The sequence below is a fragment of the Homalodisca vitripennis genome, chromosome 5, assembly GCF_021130785.1.
Source record: "Homalodisca vitripennis isolate AUS2020 chromosome 5, UT_GWSS_2.1, whole genome shotgun sequence".
Classification (NCBI taxonomy): domain Eukaryota; kingdom Metazoa; phylum Arthropoda; class Insecta; order Hemiptera; family Cicadellidae; genus Homalodisca; species Homalodisca vitripennis.
In genome coordinates, this window is record NC_060211.1 from 597,237 (window position 1) to 621,013 (window position 23,777).

Here is a 23,777-nt window from a genome sequence, read left to right on the forward strand (position 1 = left end):
TAAGAAAAGATCTTAGTCCATCTTAATTAAATGATCCCTGACTTCGTCATAACTTCAGGATTATCTTCCTTAAATTAAATTTTGCAGATTTCGACCACGATATTTTTTCAATAAAATCTGCACAAGGATCAGTAACTCGCTATCTATAAGATCATTATTCCAAACATACTGTCATCTATTATTTTTCATAACCCAAAAACTTTATACTCAAGTGTTGATAGAGACCAAAGAAAGAACTAGACGATAATGATCTATTTAATTGAATAATTGTATTATTTTCTTGAAACTGAACTCTGGGGGACAGATTTTTGATTATTTTAGTCACTTATGCAATGTTATTATACCAATTTCAATATGTGTTTAGCGTCATAATCCCTTCAATCAATCATCATGACCGATCTTTTTCGGGATAAATTCCTATTAATTTTTTTGAGAAATATCATCCTAAAAAAATGTTTTCTGTGTTTTTTCAAATCTCTTTCGTGTTGCAATTATAAAAAGATCGAAAGCACCTAGTAATGTCCCCGCCATCTCTATTTTATATAAGAACAAATTTCCAAGTTTTTGTTAATACAATTGGGCTCTTTTTTAAGCGTTTTTAAGATTTTTTATTATAGCGTTTTACATAAACCATTCACATTCCAAGCACATTTATCTCCAGAAACTCTTATTAAGTCCATTGATGTTTGCATAGAGTATATATTAATATATCATTTGTTTCGGGAGGTATTTGGTGCCTTACAACCTCACACAATATATGAGCGTTATTTATATAAGCGAAAATTTTGTATCAAGGAGAGGGCATAAAACCCTACGCGACAACCCTAATCACGACCCTACGGGGCTGACTTATATGTAACAAAACAAATAAAACCCAGGACTCTAGCTATTACGCTATTTTCACGTTAAAGAAATTCCTATTCCCTCGAAGTTATTAATTTTTTATTCTAAATTTTATGAAATTTTTGCAGCCATAAGAACAAGAATACATTGTAATTCAATAACATTTATGACCAATATTCCCTCAAAAGATTTTTTCCGTAGCATCTAAACTAAAAACTTAATCAAAATAACCTACTATTATTTAAAATTTTAGTAAGTTTTTCTCCATTAATTTTCACCATCACAAAGCATCGTCTACTGATCTTTTTATCTTTTAACGTTCTTTCCCATCAAGTTTTTTTTTCATAGACTTCTTGCTTTCTTTTTCTTTTCTTCTTTCCTGTTGTAAAATATCTTTTAAATACATGCCTGTTTATTGATTCTCAATAATTTTGTTTTAAGGGTTTGAGAGTTCAATTAATAAAATTACACATTTTTAATAATAGATCTTCTAATTGAATGAATCATTACAACAACATCAAATGATTTATAACTTAATCTAATTTCCTTTAACTAAACACTGCTAAGGTCTTATTTCCTCTTTTAAAATATAAGGCTTTTTTAACATTCGATCATGTAAATCAACAATATCGATGTTTTCTGATAATTTTAGAGGTTTTTACAAATTTGTTCTTTAACAACAACATCATGTTTGTCAATAACCAGGTCGAACACCGACAATTCTTTTCTTATTAGCCCAACACTATCATAATTCTTTTCAACTATTGATCGCCCCCCCCCCCCCCCCACCCCCCCCCCCCCCCACCCCCCCCCCCCCCCACCCCCCCCCCCCCCCACCCCCCCCCCCCCCCACCCCCCCCCCCCCCCACCCATTTATTGTTTCTTCTGCAACAGTGGCGAAATATTGATTTAAATTGTCTGCTATCTCTAATGGGTTTGTTTTTTCCTGCCCTTGAACTTCAAGTCTAGTTAGATGGTTTGTCTCTTCTTTGGGTTTTCTTTCAGAGTTTATTATATTCCAGATAGTTTTTTGATTTATTACTGGATTCTGCAATTTTAGATGTATTTATTTGTTTTCTTATTTGTCGTAGTTGCAAATCATATTCTTTTTTTAAATTTGATGCTATTCTTTTGTGTTCTTCCATTCCACTTGCAAGGTATGTGTTTTAGGCTCTTTGAAACTGATTTTTAGTTCTATTGCAGTGGGGTTAGTAATAGCATTGTTAGTTTTTCTTTTATGCCTTGTCTTTATTAGGGGACATGTTTGATTTAATGCTTGCTGAATCAGGGTATAAAATTTAGCGTAGTCATTATTTGTGTCTACTGTACAGTGTACTTTAGTCCAGTCTTCTTGTTTCAATAGCTGTTTTAATTTAAGTAGGTTTCTATAATTAATGTGTCTTTTTGTTGTTGTCAGTGTTGTAGGTCGGTCTGTGTCTCTAGCAATCCTGCACATCTGACCTGTGTGGTCGGATATGCATGTGTCTAGAACTTCAATATTCAGTTCACCTGGCAACAGGTTGGTGCAGACATAGTCTATTGATTTTTGAGACGGTGTTATTCTGGTTGGTGGGAAATCGACTCTATACATGTTATGGCCACTAAGTGTGTCTCTCAGCTGGAGGTAGTCGTTCCTTCTAGCAAGGCAGGTCTATGTTTATATCCCCAATGAGTATAGTGGAGTATTTTTCAGCGTAGATTCTTTCAAGGACATCATTGATTACTTCTAGTCCTGCCTCTAGATTTCCTTGTGTTCTAAAAATTCCTATTACAAAAAGTATTGATTTTTTATAAAGGTAATTTTTAATGCGGCCACTTCACAGGTCATTTCAATGCAAAGCTCTTTTAAGTCAACTGTTTCAGTTTTAGCTGTTAATGAATTTATTGTGTAGATTGCGACACCTTCCTTTGTATGAGTTTCACAGCAGAAAGATGCTTTCAAGGTGTAGCCAATGAGCCTGGTGTTGTTAAGAGTGTCCTTTATTTGTCCATGTTCTGTGAGAACTACTAAATAAGGTTAGTATGTCTAACTGTGCATTAAGTATCTCAATCTTTTTGGCCATCCTTCTGTGTTTTGGTGAAATAGTGTCAATGGATTTCTTTGATCTTTCCATTTCTGTATGTGTTCATTTTTCTGTGGAGAGGGGCTAAAAAAACTATTGTTTGTTTGGGAGTTTTGAGTTGATGTTTGTATGGGTAACTCGATTACTGAAAGGTAGGGTATGTTTTTACAGTGTTCAATATTGTTATCGAAAAAATCTCCTATTGTTTCTGTTTCCCTTATATCCTAGCATGTTCTGGTGGAAGTCTACAAGTTTTAAGCGGCTGGCTAATTTTCACTGTAGCTATTTCTTTAAGTGGTGATTCTTCTTTTCCTTTAGAGTAGAAAATATAAGTCATAGTAGATTCTTTTTTCTTTTGAACTTGAAGCGAGACACTGTAGATGTTTTTTTGTTGTATTTGACTTTTTTTTGCAGTCAGTGTTTAATATAGATATCTTCTTTTGAGATTCAGGTGTTTTTTTGTGGCTGAAGGGTGCTTATTGTTTGATTTATTTGTTATAAGATTTTTATATTTCACTGATTGTGAGAGTTTAGTTTCTAAGTGATCTTGAACTACTGACAATACATGCTCCATTTTGTCTTGACAGATTTTAATTTGAGCTAATTCAAGAAGGAGGTTTGAAGAAGAATTTTGTTGGGTTTCTGTAGAGTTGGTCTGTGTTGCTATAGTGTTTTGGGGTTTTGAGACTTGCAAACGATTATTTTCATCATGGCGCTGACTGCTTTTCATTTTATTTATGATTTCTTTCAGATTTTTTTTATCTCTTTTTCATAATTGCAAATTATTTGCTCTTTTCCTTTGTCCTGTTCTTCGAAAGTAAGAGCAAGTTGAGACTGAAGTTCTTTCTCTTTAGTGAGTTGGTGCTCAGCTTCATTTAGGGCTTCCTTTAAGGTCATGTTTCTGTTGATTAAAACTTCATTTTCATATTCAAGCTCTTCAAATTTTATCTCAAGTTCAGTCCTTCCATGCTCAGTTAACTTGGTGATGTGTTTGACTAGCTCTGAGTTTGTAAGAACTTGGTTGTACAATTCTTGTTTTAGATTACTATTTTCGATTAGTAGAGCATGTCCTACCTCCGCTTCTAAGTTAAGAGATGTCTAAAGGTCAGCATCTTTTAAGTTTTGAATTTTGGCTTGTACATCTTCAATAGTACTTTGTTGCGGGGGGATTTTTTCCTTGCTTGTATTAATTTCACTGTCTGAGGAAGTTATGTTGTCTGCATCTTCATCCATTGAGTTTAAGCAGTCGTCTGAGGTCGGCTTTAAATCTTCATTAGTATTGTGAGAGGGGATTTCAATATTTGGGGGAGATCTAACTGATTTAAATACAGGGTGATTACCGGGAAACGCATGTTTTTTACTTGCGTAGCATACAAGGAATATCGGTCGGCGACGGCCGGAAGTTGTTGCGCTGTGGAGGGGGGAGTGTGCAATTTTAGTTGTAGCCGAGATGTGGAACTTTGAGCATTGTACGTTTGTCATGCGACGGTTTTACGCAAATGGTGAATCAGTCACTCAGACTCAGCGAGACTTTCGTGCACATTTTAACATTGCACGGCATGGTGCTATCCCTGATCCTAACACGATATTGTGTTGGATACACAATGTTAACACAACTGGATCTTTGCTTAAGAAGAAACCTCCTGGACCGGCAATGACAGTTAGTACCCCTGAGACAGTTGTAAGAGTGCGCCTTGCAACAGTTCAGAGTCCTAGCCGCTCAATTCGGAAGCGAGCATCTGCTCTCGAACTTCGCCCATCCACAGTGAGGAAGATTTTGGTCACACATCTTAAATTTCATCTTTTAAGCTGGCAGTATGTCATCAATTGAGTCAAGCAGGTAAGAGACAATGTGTAAATTTTTGTAACATAATGAGTGAAATTTTGGAAGAAAATGACGAAGCAGTTATCCTTATGAGTGATGAAGCGCATTTCCACTTGGACGGAGCAGTCAATAAACAGAATTTACGATTTTGGTGTGCAGAAAATCCTCAAAACGTAGCTGAGAGATCTCTTCATAGCTTACGTGTGACTGTGTGGTGTGCGGTTAGTGAAAAGGGGATCATTGGTTCTTATTTTTTTTGAAGACAACGATGGCAGAGCAGTGACAGTGAATGCACAACGGTACCTGGAAATATTGGAAGAATATCTCTTGCCAGAACCGCGCCGTCAACGTATAGAGATACGTAATGTTTGGTTCCAACAAGATGGGGCAACAGCCCATACGGCTCGCAATTGTATGGAATTCCTTCGGCGAACATTCCCTACAAGAGTGATCTCACGTTTTGGTGATGTCACTTGGCCTTCTCGCTCACCGAATCTTACAATTCCAGATTTCTTTCTGTGGGGATTTTTGAAATCTAGAATTTACATAAACAAGCCATGAACAATAGAGGAACTTAAAGAAGCTATTTGCCAGGAAATCAACGCCATTCCTAGAGATATGTTAGCAAAATCCGTAGCAAGTTTTAAAGAATGCCTTCAACACTGTATCCAAGCAGAACGTGGCCACCTTAGAGATGTAATTTTTAAATGCTAAATTGTAAGTAATTTTGTTCTGAAATTGCATATTGTGTACACTGTTTTTCCACTCATAAATACATTTTTTGCTTTGAATTGCCTGAGTACTCATTATTTGAAAAACATGCGTTTCTCGGTAATCACCCTGTACTTTTGCAGCTTCCCTTAAAGAAATGTTTTTTTTATTTTTGAGATTATCTGTTAAGTGTGTTCCATAATTGTCCAAATTGTCAGAGTAGGATTCTTTTACTGATGCAGTTTTATTGTCTCCAAAAAAAGTAACAACATACTTAAATGGCTTGTTTTCAGTGTTAAATATTTCTGTTATAGTAGCTGGCCAGTGGTGATAACCCTTCAGTTTTGTAAAGACTATATCTCCTACTGAAAAATTGTTCATAATAGCAATTATTATGAGGTATAATTAAGTTTAATTTTTTCTCGAAGTTCAGATGTAAAAAGTCCAGGTGCAAAAATAATCAATTATTAAAAGTTTGGCTGCTTCTTTGTGTCAATGATCGTGAGATCCCGGTGTAAAAATCAGTTTTTAAAAACAATCAGCATCTGACTCTTTGTTAAAACAGAAGTGTGGTGTCCAATATCAGGTGTCAATAACAAGATTTATCAGTTTTTTTATTTAGAGGTTTGTCTGACTCCTCTTTGTTAAAACGGTAGGGTAGTGTCAATATCAAGATTTATCAGTTTTTTATTTAGAGGTTTGTCCGACTCCTCTTTGTTAAAACGGTAGGGTAGCGTCAATATCAAGATTTATCAGTTTTTTATTTAGAGGTTTGTCCGACTCCTCTTTGTTAAAACGGTGTAGGGTAGCGTCAATATCAAGATTTATCAGTTTTTTATTTAGAGGTTTGTCCGACTCCTCTTTGTTAAAACGGTAGGGTAGCGTCAATATCAGGATTTATCAGTTTTTTATTTAGAGGTTTGTCCGACTCCTCTTTGTTAAAACGGTAGGGTAGCGTCAATATCAGGATTTATCAGTTTTTTATTTAGAGGTTTGTCCGACTCCTCTTTTTTGAAATGGTAATGTCAATATCAAGTGTCAATAACAAGATTTGATTCTATAAAACCAAATTTGTCTGATTTCCAATGTTGTGATTAATTGTCGGGAGTTAGAGTGTTATAATCTAATACCAAGGTAGTCCAGTCAATTGTAAGCAGATAGTCAGCCAGCAGTGGTGTGGAATGTGCTGAGTTTGCAGTCATCAGGTTGTTGCCAGCAGCTGCTATGTAGTCAGACTTGGTTTAGTTTTGATCAATTTATTACTGAGTGAATTTGAAATTACAGATCTGACTATTATTCGTATAGAAAAGCTTGGTATTAGTAATTAGAATAGTTTGTGTTCTTTTTAAAGTATGTTTACTTTAAAGAGTTAAACAATCTTGAGTAATAGTTTTATTGATTAGAGATGTCTAGATTTCATCTTTGGTAAGCAATTATTGTGTAAATTTATATCAAAGTCAAATCACCTTTATTTACATGTACATAGATTACAGTATTGCGTAAAGATACAATAAAATAAATTAATATATACAATAAAAAGTATTTAGCAAATGACATAGGTTGTTATTTTCTTCTAAGTCCTCTAGTTGAATTGATTCTTTGTTTGAAGGTTATTTTTGACGATGGAAGGATTGTGAAGGAAACAGGATTTTTCCGGACATTTGTCTTAATCTTGATTAATCTTACTAATTACTTAGTACCTTGGTACCTTGGTATTCCGTAGTTTAGTTTTAATGATTAGTGTTTGGTATAGTTTTGTATTAAGTGCATGTCTTTAGAGTTAGTGAAGTTGACAAACAACATGTAGGTTGTGATTCCTGACTTAGGCGTGCCACAACGCTTTAGTAAGATTTGTTTATTTTAACCTAGTTTGTAATTATGTATTAGGTTAGTTCTTTACCTGAAGAAGAGATCAGATTGCAGATCTCGAAACGTAGTGTTACTGTTTTCTTGTTTCACTGAACGATGGCAAATGTCCGGAAAAATCCTGTTTCCTTCACAATCCTTCCATCGTCAAAAATAACCTTCAAAACAAAGAATTGATTCCCGGTACGGACCCGGAACCAGTAAACAAATCAAAGACCTTGAGAGCTTGCATCTTAAGCTAACTAAACACATTAATCATTTAACTTTCTTGCATAAATGTAAGGTTGAAGACCTTATGCCTATAGGGTTAACTCTAAAAACTCCTTTTCATAGTAGGAAAGCCAGTAAAATGTTGTCTTCTGCTTCTAAATCTTTACTTAAAGAAAGAATTGCATATCATCATCGTGAAAGATACCTCCTCCAAAATAATATTGAGTGTAAAAAAACTGAATTAAAAACACTGATCGGTACAGAATTCAACAAAATTCTCGAAAGCATCCAAAATAGATGTATAAAAGTTTCTGAAACAGATAAGAAAAAGAAAATCTCCAAACTGGAAAAAATTAGGCCTAAAAAATGTGATTTGCCTAAGGATGGCAACGTGAATACGGATGCAAATAATAAAAATGTAATCAACCTCTCTTCAAAAATCCTGAATGAAGCGGAAATTTCAGTCTTGTCCAAGGGTTTAAACTTTTCTGTGGCACAAAAATCGGTAAAGGCACTGGATTTCGTAACTGGAATCGAGTCGGCTGTTTCACAGTTACCTGAGGAACAGGGTGGCCGGTTTCGTTGTGAGGCCAGTCTTTTACTCAGAAAAATTCCTCCCACAAAACCCAGTTTGACAATAGAGGAGAAAAAGGCCAGGTCGATCCTTGGGAAAAACGACACGGTCAAAATCGTACCTGCCGACAAAGGCAACGCTACTGTGGTACTTGACTCAGTAGCGTATAAAGAAAAGATTGCGGAAACTTTAAATACTGGCAAATATACAGTTTTAAATAAAGACCCGACTGATTCATTTGAACGCAAAGTAGCAAACACCTTAAGAAAACATAAAGAATTTTTTTCAGATAAATTTAGATCTAAATTAACCACCAATCCTCACCACTCCAAAATCCCCCATATGTATGGCCTTCCCAAAATCCACAAACCTACCATCCCTCTCCGGCCCATCATTAGTTCTCGTGATTCACCTTGCAGGGAATTGTCTAAAGTCCTCTTGGACATCTTAACACCATTGGTAGGAAAAACTGACTCTTTCATCAAAAATTCCAGGGATTTCGTAGAGAAGTCAAAATCCCTAAAGTTGACTGAAACTGACAAACTGGTAAGTTTTGATGTCGAAAGTCTATTTACAAATGTACCAGTTCCAGAAACTCTCGGATTTATTAAATCACGTCTCAAAGAAGACCAAACATTAAAAGATAGAACTAAACTTCCCGTGCCAGTAATTATGGAACTGTTAGAACTATGCACTCAATGCAATTATTTTGAGTTAGAGGGTAAAATTTACCGTCAAGATGAGGGGATGGCAATGGGTTCTCCACTGTCTCCTATTTTCGCCAATATCTTTATAGAGGAATTCGAGCGAAAAGCTTTGGCTTCAGCTCAGTTCAAACCGAAGATTTGGTGGAGGTATGTGGATGATACCTTTGTTATTTTTTCTCATGGAGACATTGAATTAAATAATTTTTTGAATCACATTAATAGTATTTCTCCTTCCATCCGCCTCACAATGGAAGTGGAAGTCCAAAACAAGCTTCCCTTTTTGGATGTGTGTGTATTAAGAGATAGGGATGTCCTTAAGACAACTGTTTTTCGAAAGATAACACACACAGGAAAATATTTAAATTATCATTCCAACCATCAAAAATCTGTCAAAGAAGGAGTAGCCTACTCGTTGTTTGATAGAGCAAAGAGCTTGTGCTTAGATAAAGATGGACTAAAAGAAGAATTTAAGAAAATTGAATCGGATCTCAGAAGCAATGGATACCCTCAATTAGTAGTTAATAAGTGCAAACGAACCAGAAGAATCATTCCTGAGTCAGAAAAACAGAATTTTGATAAATTTGCGTTTATGTCAATCCCTTATGTGCCGGGGTTATCGGAGAAAATTAGAAGAGTAGGTAGAAAGAAAGTACAACATTAGAACCGCGTTTAAAACACACAACACTCTTAGACAAAGTCTCGTAAAAACAAAACCAAAAAATGGCACACAGGATTCCAAAAACTGTGTTTACAGTATAAAATGTAGCTGCAATAGGGAATACATAGGCGAGACAAAAAGACCACTAAACGTAAGGATAAAAGAACACAAAGAAAACACGAGAAAGGGTTTCACAGAAAAGTAAAAAATTGCACACCATTGTTGGTCCGAAGACCATCATATGAATTGGGATGAAGCCCACATAATACATCGGGAACCACATTTCTTCAAAAGGAAATTAATTGAGGCAACATACATTAAATTGGCAGACCAACCAATCAGTCAACCATCAGTCGAGATTAGGCCGCTTTGGTTGCCAATTCTAAAAAATGAACTAAAGAGTCAAATCAAATCAAATCAATCTCTTTATTGCATTTTGACAATGGACATTGTATTGCAAAAGTCAGAAGTAAGTAAGATAAACCACAGGCTTAGACGTTCAAAACACATTCATACTTACAATTCATGCATTCACTCAATCACATTCAAACTGACTTCAGATCCAAGTTAAATTTAGACATCCCAGCGGCTGACCATGAATTCATCGACAGAATAAAACGCTTTGGACACCAAAAGGCGTTTAAGACGAGTTTTGAATTGATGTTGATTGGCGGAATGTTTGACACTTTCAGGGAGCTTGTTGATTAGTCTGACACCAACTTGTTGAGGGAGATGTTGTGATAATGTCAGTCTGTATTGCCGAGTTCGGAAGTTGTCCCTGCCTCTTGTCTCATAGTGGTGAACGTCACCGCCACGAACCAAATCACACTTTGATTTGCAGTACGTGATCACCTCCAGAACATAAAGGCAGGGCAAAGTCAGCAATTCTAACTCCCTGAAAGATTCCCTACACGACTCTCTGTAATTTAAATTTGCAATGATTCTGATTGCCTTTTTTTGGAGCTTGAAAACTCTTTCCATTTTGTTTTTGGCACAACCTCCCCAGAGTCTCACTCCATACGCAAAGTGTGGATGAATCAGGCCGAAATATGCCATTTTCAGAACTCTGGGGGAACAGAACTTTGCCAGGTGCCGCAAGGCATATATGCCTGAGGCCACTCTAGCACATACATTGTCAACATGATCAGCCCAGGTCAGTCCTCTGTCTAGGAACATTCCCAGAAACTTTGTGGAGTTAGTTTCCTCTAAAAGCACATCATCCACAAACACGGCAGGCTGAACTTCGTAATCATTTTGTCGAAGGCTAAAACACATGATATTTGTTTTTGAATGATTTGTTTTCAGGTTCAATTCAGCAAAATACTGAATGCATGCATTCAGTTCCATGAAGGATGTGATTTCCAGGTCTTGAGTTGATTTGTTTTTGATACAGAGAGTTGTGTCGTCAGCATACTGAACTAGTTTTCCATGCTGGATCACTGAATTCAGTCTGCAGACGTAAACTAGGAACAAAAGAGGCCCAAGGATGGAGCCCTGAGGGACACCATGGGTCATTTTAATTTTGTTTGAGACGACGTTCGATACCTCAACGCACTGGTCTCGATCCTTGAGGTAAGAAGTGAGCCATAAGTGCGAGAGACCCCGAACGCCGCATTTATCCAACTGGAGCAAAAGTGTTTCATGATGCACACAGTCAAACGCTTTGGATAGGTCGAGGAATATACTGAGCACATGTTCTCGTCCTTCCAATCCATCGACAACATTGTCCAAAAGATTGTTCACAGCGTCTATTGTGGATCTGTTTTTCCTAAATCCAAATTGTTCCGGATTTAGGATATTGTTATTTTCTAGAAAGCTTGCAAGCTTTTCATAGAAAATTTTTTCAAAAATTTTGCTGAAGACTGGAAGAATTGAGATTGGACGATAGTTGCTTGCAAGGCAAGGATCGTCCTGTTTGAAGATCGGAATGACTTTGGATGTCTTCAAAAGTGATGGGAAGGTTCCTTTTTCAAAAGAAAAGTTGATCAATTTTGTGAGTGGTCTCAATATATGCCTGAAGCAGTGTTTGAGTAGCCACACTGACATCCCGTTTGCGTCACAAGATTTTTTTGAGTTGAGTCCCTGTATGACTCGTGCAACCTCCCCCTCACACACAGGAGTCAGGGCCATGGATGCAACCGATACAACAGCATCTCCTCCGTGGAACCGTGGTTCAGTTAATGCCGAACCCACTGTAGCCACGGAAGAGAAGTATTTATTAAATTCGTCTGCCACTTGAGCTCGGTTTTCAACAATTTTGTCTTCAATTTTAATTGCGATTTCTTTGGTGTTTTTTATCTGGTGTGTATCTCGAGAAAAGTCGTTTATGATTTTCCAAGCTGTTTTCGAGAAGTTTTCGCAGTTACCCAAGGCCTTATTAACATCATAGGCTTTAGCAGTTCGTATGACTTTTTTATAAATCCTCCGGTAATTTCTAAAAAAAAAATTTGAAATGTTCGTTTTGGGTTCCAATGAAAATTTTGTGAAAGAATTTAAGCTTTTCTCGAGATACAAGAATTCACTTTGTCAACCACGTGCCTTTTTTAGGTGCGTGATTGACTTTGGTCCTTCTGAACGGACAAGCAACATCCAGATAATAGTTGAAAACTATCACTGAATGCCGCATACATGTCATCGACACTTCCAGAGTTATCCAAAAATTGCCAGGGCTCAGCTTCCAAAACATCGTCGTTTAAGTGGCGAATGTTCTGGGGCCGAATCACTCTTGCAATTTTAAATTTTGAATTTTGACTTTCAAGTTTGCACCCATGGATCACGGCCCCCTGCGCAAAGTGGTCAGAGATTGCAGAGTTCAAAACAGAGACTGTGATGTCAGGAATGTTTGTGACAACATTGTCGATGGCAGTACTCGTCGTAGCGGTCACTTGTGTCGGTGAATTCACGGACCAATTTAGATTGAAAGAATTTAAAACATCGCGAAGCCGCTGGGTTAGGGGGTCGGTGGGATTCATTACATTAATGTTAAAGTCTCCCATTATTAGGAACTTCACAGAATTTAAAAACAGGTCATTAAGAAGTCGCTCAAAATTTTCAAAAAAGGAGTTGCTACAGCCATTGGGTGATCTGTATAACCCGATGACTGCTATTTTTCCCAAACAGTTTGACGTGATTTTTATGCCTTCGGCTTCAAAATTCATTTCAATCATGTTAATTTTGAAAGGTTCAAATTTTGAAAATGCTTTCACAAAAATTGCCACACCGCCCCCTTTGAAACGATTTCGACAGAAATGTTTTGCCAATTCAAAATTTGGAATTTTGAAAAGATGGATGTTGTCATCTATGAAACCGTGCTCAGATACTATAAACACATCGGGATTTAATTCTTCGCACATGACTGCCAATTCATCAATTTTGTTGGTTGCAATTTGGGCATTCTGATGAACAAATTTCAAATTTTCGCTTGTGAATTTGGAATTTTGAGATTTTTGAAGATTTTTCCGTGTTTGGTTTTGTTTTAACGGCTGGATCCGAAATCATCCCTATACCGGTTTCACTCTGACAATGTTCTCCAAGTTTTTTTTGTTCAGGAGAGCGTCCATTTTCGTCAACACTGCCTGGCGTTGGTGACCCCCTGAGTGCTTCCGCGTAGGTGGCGTGCTGAAGTCTTGGAGACTGATGGAGGGTGTCAGCTGACTCCCCGCCGGCAGCAGCAGGAGCCGGGAACCAAAGTATCAAACGGATCGGATATTTGTAATAAACCAATGCGGAGTCACAATATGGTTTTAAGAAGTTCATCTCGCATGAACCAATAATAACGAAAGGGCCCATTCCTGTCCCCCTTCCCTTGTATTTCCGCCATCTTGTTTTAGCCAGCCGTCACGATTACCATTGGCTAGTCCCTCTGGTCAGTCGTAGGTGAATTGATTGTTTAACTCTTTAAAGTAACAACACCACTTAATAATGAAATGTTATCAATCCTTATACAATACTTTAGAATATATTAAAACAATAAAAAGGTCTACTCTAACATTTATCTATATTAAAAAATGAAAAAATACATTAAAAAGCAATTAAAGAACTAAGAAAGACAACAGCAGTGCAAAAGTCGTAAATAGCCAAAAAATACCTAGATGTACTTTTAAAATGTTGAGGAATAAATATTGTTGATAATTTCACGCATAAAATGAATGTGTTTCAATTGTTATTTGCTCAACACTTCATCAAAATAACAAGTATTGTATAAAGTTAAAAAACTAAAAATACTCTTGTTTTGGGTAAACACAAGATGCTTGCTGCTTATTTGTCCTGACCACATCACTATGTAGCGGCTACACACGTACGTTGCTCTCTCAACCATTCGTGATTCAACTCGCTAGAGTTTTTATATTTTATTGATCTTTACTATTTTGAGGGATGGTTTTCTTTTGTTGCTATCAGCACGGGACAGCACAGAAGATGCTGCTGAGCACCTGCCGATAACCAAAGGCATTACTGTCAGCCCATTCAACTACTAGTTCTTTTCAAATGGAAAGCCTGAAAAAAACTATTAGAAGAGACAGTGCTATCTGAATGGGTGACATCCGACAAATCAGAAAGTACCAATTATTATTTTTCTTGTCCAGGACAGGATCAACTGAAAAAACAAACATTTTGTGGGATAGCCTGGTAAGCTCAGCATATATCCTGGTAGCTGGATCATATATTGCTCAGTCTAAATTGTCTTTTAATCATTGAGCAAAGAAACTATCCACCAGCTAGTAGATGCTTACAGTAACGAGTGTAATGAAGAGTTTACCTACTGGTACATCTTATTTCAGTGATAAAACAATACTGAACAGAAGGTTAAATTCAAGTCACACAATAGAAGTACCTCACATTAGATCCAAATATTGGCTTTTTAAGTTACAGCACTGAGGTTGATTTTGTTCAGTGTCTTGACCATTTGAGGTGTATAGTGAAAACATTTTATGCTATCTAGAATTTCACACCTGAACCAAAAACTATCGGTAGACCACATGTAGTGGGTTTAAGCTGTGTATTTGTAAAAACTTCTTCACAAGTAAACAACCTTTATTTTATTTGTTGATTAAAACAACAATGCCAATGGTGCAGTGTAGCGGGTACAATGGTTTTGCAACAACTGGATCAAGCAACGTCGAGCGTGTCTGCTGCTTGGATGGGTGGCCGCCGAGTGCTCGTGTCCTTGCAAGCAGTCCGCCGCCCCAGCCGTTGGTGGTAGTTCGGAAGTCGTCTTTAAGCCGTTGGTCACCAGGAAAAGTGTTAGAGAGGGCTTCTTAGCACTAAACCTTGCCTGGTAAAATAAGACGTCTTCACTTTAAAACATACAATTTATTAAATTGGAAAATGTCTTTGTTTCAGTTCGATGCAGAAATAGAATGTGTTTTAACGGGTCAGATCTCATCAACCCCTTTTGTGGTGTTTCGAAGTGGCCATATTTTACCACTACAACAAGCTCTTGATAGAAGAAAAGAACCGCCTCCTGAAAAGCCACTCCTTACAGACGATGAGACTATCAGTAGCGCTCACTTGATATCATTGATAGGTTCGGTGGTAGCTGCACTATTCACAAAAACACCAAAGGTAAATTCAGTCACCACTTTATTACAGAATTGCACGGATTGATGTGATATTTGTAGAATACATGGTATTCAGAGGCACGTAGATCTCGTATATGTATTACCCAAAAATTGTTGATTCATACCCAACAAACGTAATAAAGAAAAATACATTTAATGACATCCCATTCATTATTGTGTAGGGAGAACACTATCTACATCTGATTCCCTTGGAGGAAGGCTTGATGCCTCAGTCTCGTCTGCAGTTGAAGAGGAAAACAGAAGATGAGGTGCAGCTTATTGGGTACACCTTGGTCACTTACGAATCTTGCCATCTGTTAACTTTGTGTGAGTATTTGTTCATAACATGAAAGTAGTACTATTATTTCCAAATCAGTCCTAAAAGAATGTCTCCTTGAAGAACTTGAAAATGATCTAGCTTGAATGATTTATATAACCATAAATACAATCAGAGATAAAGTATAATATCTCCGAAAATAATAAAGTGAAAATTGAGATATTTAACAGATTCTGAAATTAGGAGATAGATACACATTCTGTCACTATTTGTTCAAGTATTTTCTCGAAAAAAGAAAAAAAAACATAGAGTTATTTAAGAAATAACATTTAGAATATGGGAAATTCTAGGATTGCGGGTAAAATAATTCAGCAAATGCAGTTTTTTCTCATTTTAATACAGAAAATCAAAAAGAAGTTTTCTTAAAATTCTAAATATTCAAAATTTTTAGATGTTTAAAAGAAATAGAGCATCATATATTACTCCAAATTTTATTTATGTTTGGATATGAAGTGTATATAGTACATAGTCTTGAAAAGGAAGACATCTTTTCATGAGAGCAAACTTAAGAAATGGATTTATCTATAAAGATAATCTATTTCAATAGAATGTATACAAAATTATAATATGTATTATTTACAATTTGAATATTTAAAAAAATTTAGGATGTATACTAGCCAGCCATGCTGCTTATTGTATATAAAACTAAATTGTAATTTCAATTTGTGTAATTATTTTCTTACAGTTGTTCGATATTATATGATATCTTGTTTGTTGTCCAGGGTCAGACAGTCAACTCTACAGTTTAGAACTCCCAGCCCGTGGTTGTGAGCAGTTTCCAGGCAGAACTCTAACAACTCTGACCGGCATCAGTCCTCGTCACCAGACAGCCATGTTGGCTCTCAGCTCCACTCATCTGGCTATCTACGGCGCTCGTGAAAATGAGGAGGGTAAGTAACTCTTGCTATCCATCAGAGTAATTGATTGTAGTGATTGTCTAAGGAGTTCATGACTGGCTGATTAGTTAATGCTCATCCAGTTGAACTAATGGGAAAGCACCAAAGCTGATGTTATATATTTTTAAACAGAAATGACAACCACAATAAGGGAATGCTTGATCAGACAAGCTTTAGTTAACGGCAGAATACATATGTTATGATGATTGTGATTCTTAGTGCCAAGAGCCTATCAAAGTATTATGGCCAACAAATTTGATCAAGTTTAAAAAAAGTGTAAAATGTACGTGTTATATGGAAGAAAATTGATATTAGTTCTAAACTGCAACTACTATGAAACAGTAAAGTTTCTCACCGTGGATATGATTATTCTTAACTCTTCCGATATGGGAAATTCTGCTCGGTATAAAGAAATCTATTTGCATTGGATGATCAATCTCGCAACAAACATTTTGGTCTACGGTTGCGAGCTGTAGTAGTACGTAAAACTGGCAATGACACCAGTTTTGATCAATTCATAATTGTCGGCCACCTGTTATCAATCTGAAACTGATTGTCATAGCAACTGAGAGCCATTTACACACATTCTTAGAGCGATGTGCTAAAATTGGCTAATTTCCAAATAGCGCTAATTTATTGAAATAAGCCAAAGTTAATTTTTGCAAACACCTTATTTTTGTTATATTTGTAACATTTATGAAAAGTTAGAAAAAGCATACAAAACTTTTTGTAATATTTCTGGATTTGAACGCCTATATTTTGTTTCAAAATTATTTTCTTTTTTTGGGATATTCAAGATTGAATTACCAGTTCATTTTTTAAATGAGAGATTACATTTATTGTAAAAATTGTTAGTACAAAATGGAAAATTGTTTTCATAAATTTGAAATATATTCCTCTATTTTCTGTAATGTAATGAACATTTCTTAAAAGTGTCACTTCAATTATATAAACTTTCTTTTAGTTTTTAACTTGAAGTAAGCACAATGTCAATATTTTGGGTACCTGTAAAACTCATACAATTAAAAAAAATTGCAAACCTTATTTCAGTGTCAGGAGAGCTAAATAAAGAGGTTTTATAAAGTAAGGAGTACGTACTTTACCGTTTTTGGTAAAGTAAGGAGATACGAAGTACTAAATAAAATTTCCAATCATGATGTAAAGTATTCCACCTTATCTTGTAATAGTTCATGTATATTAAAACCACATTGTGTACATCATTCTTGTTAATTTACCCCAAGTGATAATCGCTTATTAATTGAGAATGTATCCCAATTTTATATTGTATACTATATTGACAATCTTTGTTACAGGTGCTCTGGTACTAATATTCAACACACAACTGTACGTGCGCCAATGCAGTATGCAGTTCAAGATGTACACAACACCGGCGCGGCTGTGGGCAGGGGGACAACACGCCGTGCTGGTGGTGACAGGACAGCATGTAGCCGTTGTGCCGTTCTACCTGGGCAAGCAGAGGTTGGCTGCACTGGTAGGCTCACAGGCCCCTGACTCTGCCCCTCCCGCAACCCTGGCTGTGTGGCAGACCACCGCAGTCAAAGAGGAAGTAGAGGAGCTGAAACCGGACACTCAGCCTCAGATGTTTCGGCTCATCCAGACACACATTGAGGAGGGGCTCTCACAGAGGATGTACGTCTACTTAAAATATCTTAAATTTTTACTCTAATCCTGAGTCTAAGTTATTAATATAACATTTTGTCATGTTGTTCAAAGTTTAACTGCTAGATCACAGTTTTCATAGTTTATGTTGTAAGTTGTTGTACAAGTTCGTGGGATAGTGTAATTATTAGCTGTTTAACACTCCCAACTAAATCTAAATGACTTCAAAGGAATACTGTAATTTTGGCTATTTATTTGCTAGTGAAAGGGATGTACAAGCTTCAAACCAGCTAAATCGAAGGGTTGAAGCAGTGTAATTGGTTTGTTAGTTCTTGAAATGTATTTTAGTCTCAGTTCTTTAAAATACCTTTCCTAAAGGCAGCAAAAAAATCCCGTCATAAGGAATTGCAATATAGGTAACATTTTGCGGTTTTATTTTAATCAGACCCACAGAAAAAACCAAATATAAGGATATATCTTTACAGTATGCTGAAGCGAATAACATGTTTTAGATTTTTTTAAATCAAGTTTTCTTTTCTAAGAATTTATTATAAATTGTATAAATTTTTTAAACTATAGGCTACTTCATTAAAAGTGTAATTTCTTTTAAGTAAATTATAAATAATTTTAAAAAAAACTTGTCATTCAATGCAGATATTATACATGCTATAACAAGTTCACATGCTCATTTTCAGATTTTTACTATTGGTCTGTTTACAAAATTACTAAAAATGTTCATGTTAAATACCTATGATTTCATGTAGAGTAATTAAACATTGTTTTATATTTTTTGTTTTCAAGGAAGTTATCTTAAAGCACTGTTATCCAGAAACTAAACAAAAAAATATACCCACCCAAAATCTTTCACATAGAGACTCTGTTACTTTCAATCAAGACTTTTGGGAATTTGAGGCAATGGCATTGATTATAAAATTTTTATATTTTAATTCATAGATTGCATCTGAGAATAATTTAGTAATAAAACATAAAGTAAAACAGGTGAATTCCAAGCATTTGCCTTTTTACTGCTTGGAAACATCGATAATTGAACAAAAAGCATTACATGTGCATTGCTATCAGTTAGCAGGATGCATTACATCATAGTGCCATAATTTTGAGCTTTTAATTTTACTGATAATGTCGACTAACTAACAAAAATTTATTTCTTATGTCTAGTTCAATTTTTATTTTATGGTTCTAATTTTCTTTTCTTTTGTGCAATAGTTATATCAGTTTGGGGAAAATGAAATCAGCTAAGCCATTGTATTATTAATTATGGTGAAAACATTGCACTATAAAAGTTGACCAGTGTTAGCGATTTACAGAATTGAAGATTTGAAATTCCAGTGTTATGAGATCAATATCCAAGTTGTTTAGAGCATATTTGCAAAATCCTCAGTTTAACTGTTTATTGTAACTAACATTTTTGTAATTTTCTTAAAAGCTTTTGTTTCTTTTTATTTTTAGGATTGCTCAGATGTTGTTCCCAATAGCCATAGATTCGAATGATCCAGAAGGACTAACCACACTTCTAAAAAATATTAATGACATTCCAGAGTCATGTATCATAGCTGTACTCTCATTTTGTCTCAAGGTATGTACACATTCAAGGTTCAAATGATCTAAGAAGGACAAGATATGATTCTTTCTGTTGTTTGTGATTACCTCCATGAAATATTGTTACAGTTATAAAAGTCTTGTTTTGACATTAATCCTGCACGTGGTGTGATTAGTTTAACCCTTCGCACGCAACGCCAAGACATGTAAAAACAATATTTCTTTAAAGCTAATTTTAGTTCAAAGGTAATTTTTATTTTAACTGAATTATAAAAGGTAAAAGCAAAAAAGTATAAAACAGGGCATTTTATTTAAATTTAGCGTATTTATTGATAAAAATTAAAAGAACTATTTTCAAAACTGTTATATTAATTTCATTGTAAAATTTAACTAAACTGAAAAGTTTAATTACATTTTACTATAAAACAAGATAAATATTTCAAACTAATCACAATACTACTACACAATGAAGAATAATAATAAGATATGTAGTAGACACGCAAGCTCGTGACAACCGAGAAAGCCACCGATATGTTTAGTTATGGCTCTGTAGGAGACACAGAACTGACGAGCAGGTGGTCGGAGTTAGACAAAGGGCGCTCCCGCTCCCCTACCGCAGAGTGCAGGTCCTTTATAAATACTTCCTTCACAACCGTGATAAGCACGGAGCGTGTACCAGGCATTTTGTGAACTAAAAAACTCTCCAAGAGAGATAATCTATAATATTGGATATGATTGTGTTTGGCTGGCGTTTTAATCAGTCTACCATTTCATCTACGGCATGGGAAGGTTTAAGACATGGACGTAGAAAATTAGATGTACATACAATATATAACTGATATTGTAAATATTGCTTCAATAAATAATGTTTTATTAAAGAGGGAAGAAAGTAATATAAGAGTGTGAGTAGCAGGCTTATATTAGATTGTTTGTTGCTCTCCTCAATATAGAAACATAAAATAAACAATGTAGGTTATTTCATGGTTACTTTGTTAGTCACAGATAGATTCAGTTTGAAGTGTAAGGAGCAGGCTTATATTAGATTGTTTGTTGCTCTCCTCAATATAGAAATATAAAATAAACAATGTAGGTTATTTCATGGTTACTTTGTTAGTCACAGATAGATTCAGTTTGAAGTGTAAGGAGCAGGCTTATATTAGATTGTTTGTTGCTCTCCTCAATATAGAAACATAAAATAAACAATGTAGGTTATTTCATGGTTACTTTGTTAGTCACAGATAGATTCAGTTTGAAGTGTAAGGAGTAGGCTTATATTAGATTGTTTGTTGCTCTCCTCAATATAGAAACATAAAATAAACAATGTATGTTATTTCATGGTTACTTTGTTAGTCACAGATAGATTCAGTTTGAAGTGTAAGGAGCAGGCTTATATTAGATTGTTTGTTGCTCTCCTCAATATAGAAACATAAAATAAACAATGTAGGTTATTTCATGGTTACTTTGTTAGTCACAGATAGATTCAGTTTGAAGTGTAAGGAGCAGGCTTATATCAGATTGTTTGTTGCTCTCCTCAATATAGAAATATAAAATAAACAATGTAGGTTTATTTCATGGTTACTTTGTTCGTCACAGATAGATTCAGTTTGAAGTGTAAGGAGCAGGCTTATATTAGATTGTTTGTTGCTCTCCTCAATATAGAAACATAAAATAAACAATGTATGTTATTTTATGGTTACTTTGTTAGTCACAGATAGATTCAGTTTGAAGTGTAAGGAGCAGGCTTATATTAGATTGTTTGTTCTTCTCCTCAATATAGAAACATAAAATAAACAATGTAGGTTATTTCATGGTTACTTTGTTAGTCACAGATAGATTCAGTTTGAAGTGTAAGGAGCAGGCTTATATTAGATTGTTTGTTGCTCTCCTCAATATAGAAACATAAAATAAACAATGTAGGTTATTTCATGGTTACTTTGTTAGTCACAGATAGATTCAGTTTGAAGTGTAAGGAGCAGGCTTATATTAGATTGTTTGTTGCTCTCCTCAATACAGAAACACAAAATAAACAATGTAGGTTATTTCATGGTTACTTTGTTAGTCACAGATAGATTCAGTTTGAAGTGTAAGGAGCAGGCTTATATTAGATTGTTTGTTGCTCTCCTCAATATAGAAACATAAAATAAACAATGTAGGTTATTTCATGGTTACTTTGTTAGTTACAGATAGATTCAGTTTGAAGTGTAAGGAGCAGGCTTATATTATATTGTTTGTTGCTCTCCTCAATATAGAAACATAAAATAAACAATGTAGGTTATTTCATGGTTACTTTGTTAGTCACAGATAGATTCAGTTTGAAGTGTAAGGAGCAGGCTTATATTAGATTCTTTGTTGCTCTCCTCAATACAGAAACATAAAATAAACAATGTAGGTTATTTCATGGTTACTTTGTTAGTCACAGATAGATTCAGTTTGAAGTGTAAGGAGCAGGCTTATATTAGATTGTTTGTTGCTCTCCTCAATATAGAAACATAAAATAAACAATGTATGTTATTTCATGGTTACTTTGTTAGTCACAGATAGATTCAGTTTGAAGTGTAAGGAGCAGGCTTATATTAGATTGTTTGTTCTTCTCCTCAATATAGAAACATAAAATAAACAATGTAGGTTATTTCATGGTTACTTTGTTAGTCACAGATAGATTCAGTTTGAAGTGTAAGGAGCAGGCTTATATTAGATTGTTTGTTGCTCTCCTCAATATAGAAACATAAAATAAACAATGTAGGTTATTTCATGGTTACTTTGTTAGTTACAGATAGATTCAGTTTGAAGTGTAAGGAGCAGGCTTATATTAGATTGTTTGTTGCTCTCCTCAATATAGAAACATAAAATAAACAATGTAGGTTATTTCATGGTTACTTTGTTAGTCACAGATAGATTCAGTTTGAAGTGTAAGGAGCAGGCTTATATTAGATTCTTTGTTGCTCTCCTCAATACAGAAACATAAAATAAACAATGTAGGTTATTTCATGGTTACTTTGTTAGTCACAGATAGATTCAGTTTGAAGTGTAAGGAGCAGGCTTATATTAGATTCTTTGTTGCTCTCCTCAATACAGAAACATAAAATAAACAATGTAGGTTATTTCATGGTTACTTTGTTAGTCACAGATAGATTCAGTTTGAAGTGTAAGGAGCAGGCTTATATTAGATTGTTTGTTGCTCTCCTCAATATAGAAACATAAAATAAACAATGTAGGTTATTTCATGGTTACTTTGTTAGTCACAGATAGATTCAGTTTGAAGTGTATGGAGCAGGCTTATATTAGATTGTTTGTTGCTCTCCTCAATATAGAAACATAAAATAAACAATGTAGCTTATTTCATGGTTACTTTGTTAGTCACAGATAGATTCAGTTTGAAGTGTAAGGAGCAGGCTTATATCAGATTGTTTGTTGCTCTCCTCAATATAGAAATATAAAATAAACAATGTAGGTTTATTTCATGGTTACTTTGTTCGTCACAGATAGATTCAGTTTGAAGTGTAAGGAGCAGGCTTATATTAGATTGTTTGTTGCTCTCCTCAATATAGAAACATAAAATAAACAATGTAGGTTATTTCATGGTTACTTTGTTAGTCACAGATAGATTCAGTTTGAAGTGTAAGGAGCAGGCTTATATCAGATTGTTTGTTGCTCTCCTCAATATAGAAATATAAAATAAACAATGTAGGTTTATTTCATGGTTACTTTGTTCGTCACAGATAGATTCAGTTTGAAGTGTAAGGAGCAGGCTTATATTAGATTGTTTGTTGCTCTCCTCAATATAGAAACATAAAATAAACAATGTATGTTATTTCATGGTTACTTTGTTAGTCACAGATAGATTCAGTTTGAAGTGTAAGGAGCAGGCTTATATCAGATTGTTTGTTGCTCTCCTCAATATAGAAATATAAAATAAACAATGTAGGTTTATTTCATGGTTACTTTGTTCGTCACAGATAGATTCAGTTTGAAGTGTAAGGAGCAGGCTTATATTAGATTGTTTGTTGCTCTCCTCAATATAGAAACATAAAATAAACAATGTATGTTATTTCATGGTTACTTTGTTAGTCACAGATAGATTCAGTTTGAAGTGTAAGGAGCAGGCTTATATTAGATTGTTTGTTGCTCTCCTCAATATAGAAACATAAAATAAACAATGTAGGTTTATTTCATGGTTACTTTGTTAGTCACAGATAGATTCAGTTTGAAGTGTAAGGAGCAGGCTTATATTAGATTGTTTGTTGCTCTCCTCAATATATAAACATAAAATAAACAATGTAGGTTATTTCATGGTTACTTTGTTAGTCACAGATAGATTCAGTTTGAAGTGTAAGGAGCAGGCTTATATTAGA

At 35.0% G+C, this 23,777-nt stretch overlaps 1 protein-coding gene across 1 annotated transcript in view; it reads left to right on the plus strand.

Annotated features, from left to right (window-relative positions):
* The window catches only part of LOC124363333, a 62,056-nt gene that overhangs the window by 32,748 nt on the left and 5,531 nt on the right, over positions 1-23,777 (plus strand). Inside the window, exons 2-7 of the mRNA XM_046818581.1 lie at positions 13,068-13,146; positions 14,798-15,019; positions 15,198-15,342; positions 16,075-16,242; positions 17,562-17,898; positions 19,336-19,462. Coding sequence (XP_046674537.1) covers positions 13,068-13,146; positions 14,798-15,019; positions 15,198-15,342; positions 16,075-16,242; positions 17,562-17,898; positions 19,336-19,462 — 1,078 coding nt within the window. The remainder of the gene's footprint in view (positions 1-13,067; positions 13,147-14,797; positions 15,020-15,197; positions 15,343-16,074; positions 16,243-17,561; positions 17,899-19,335; positions 19,463-23,777) is intronic.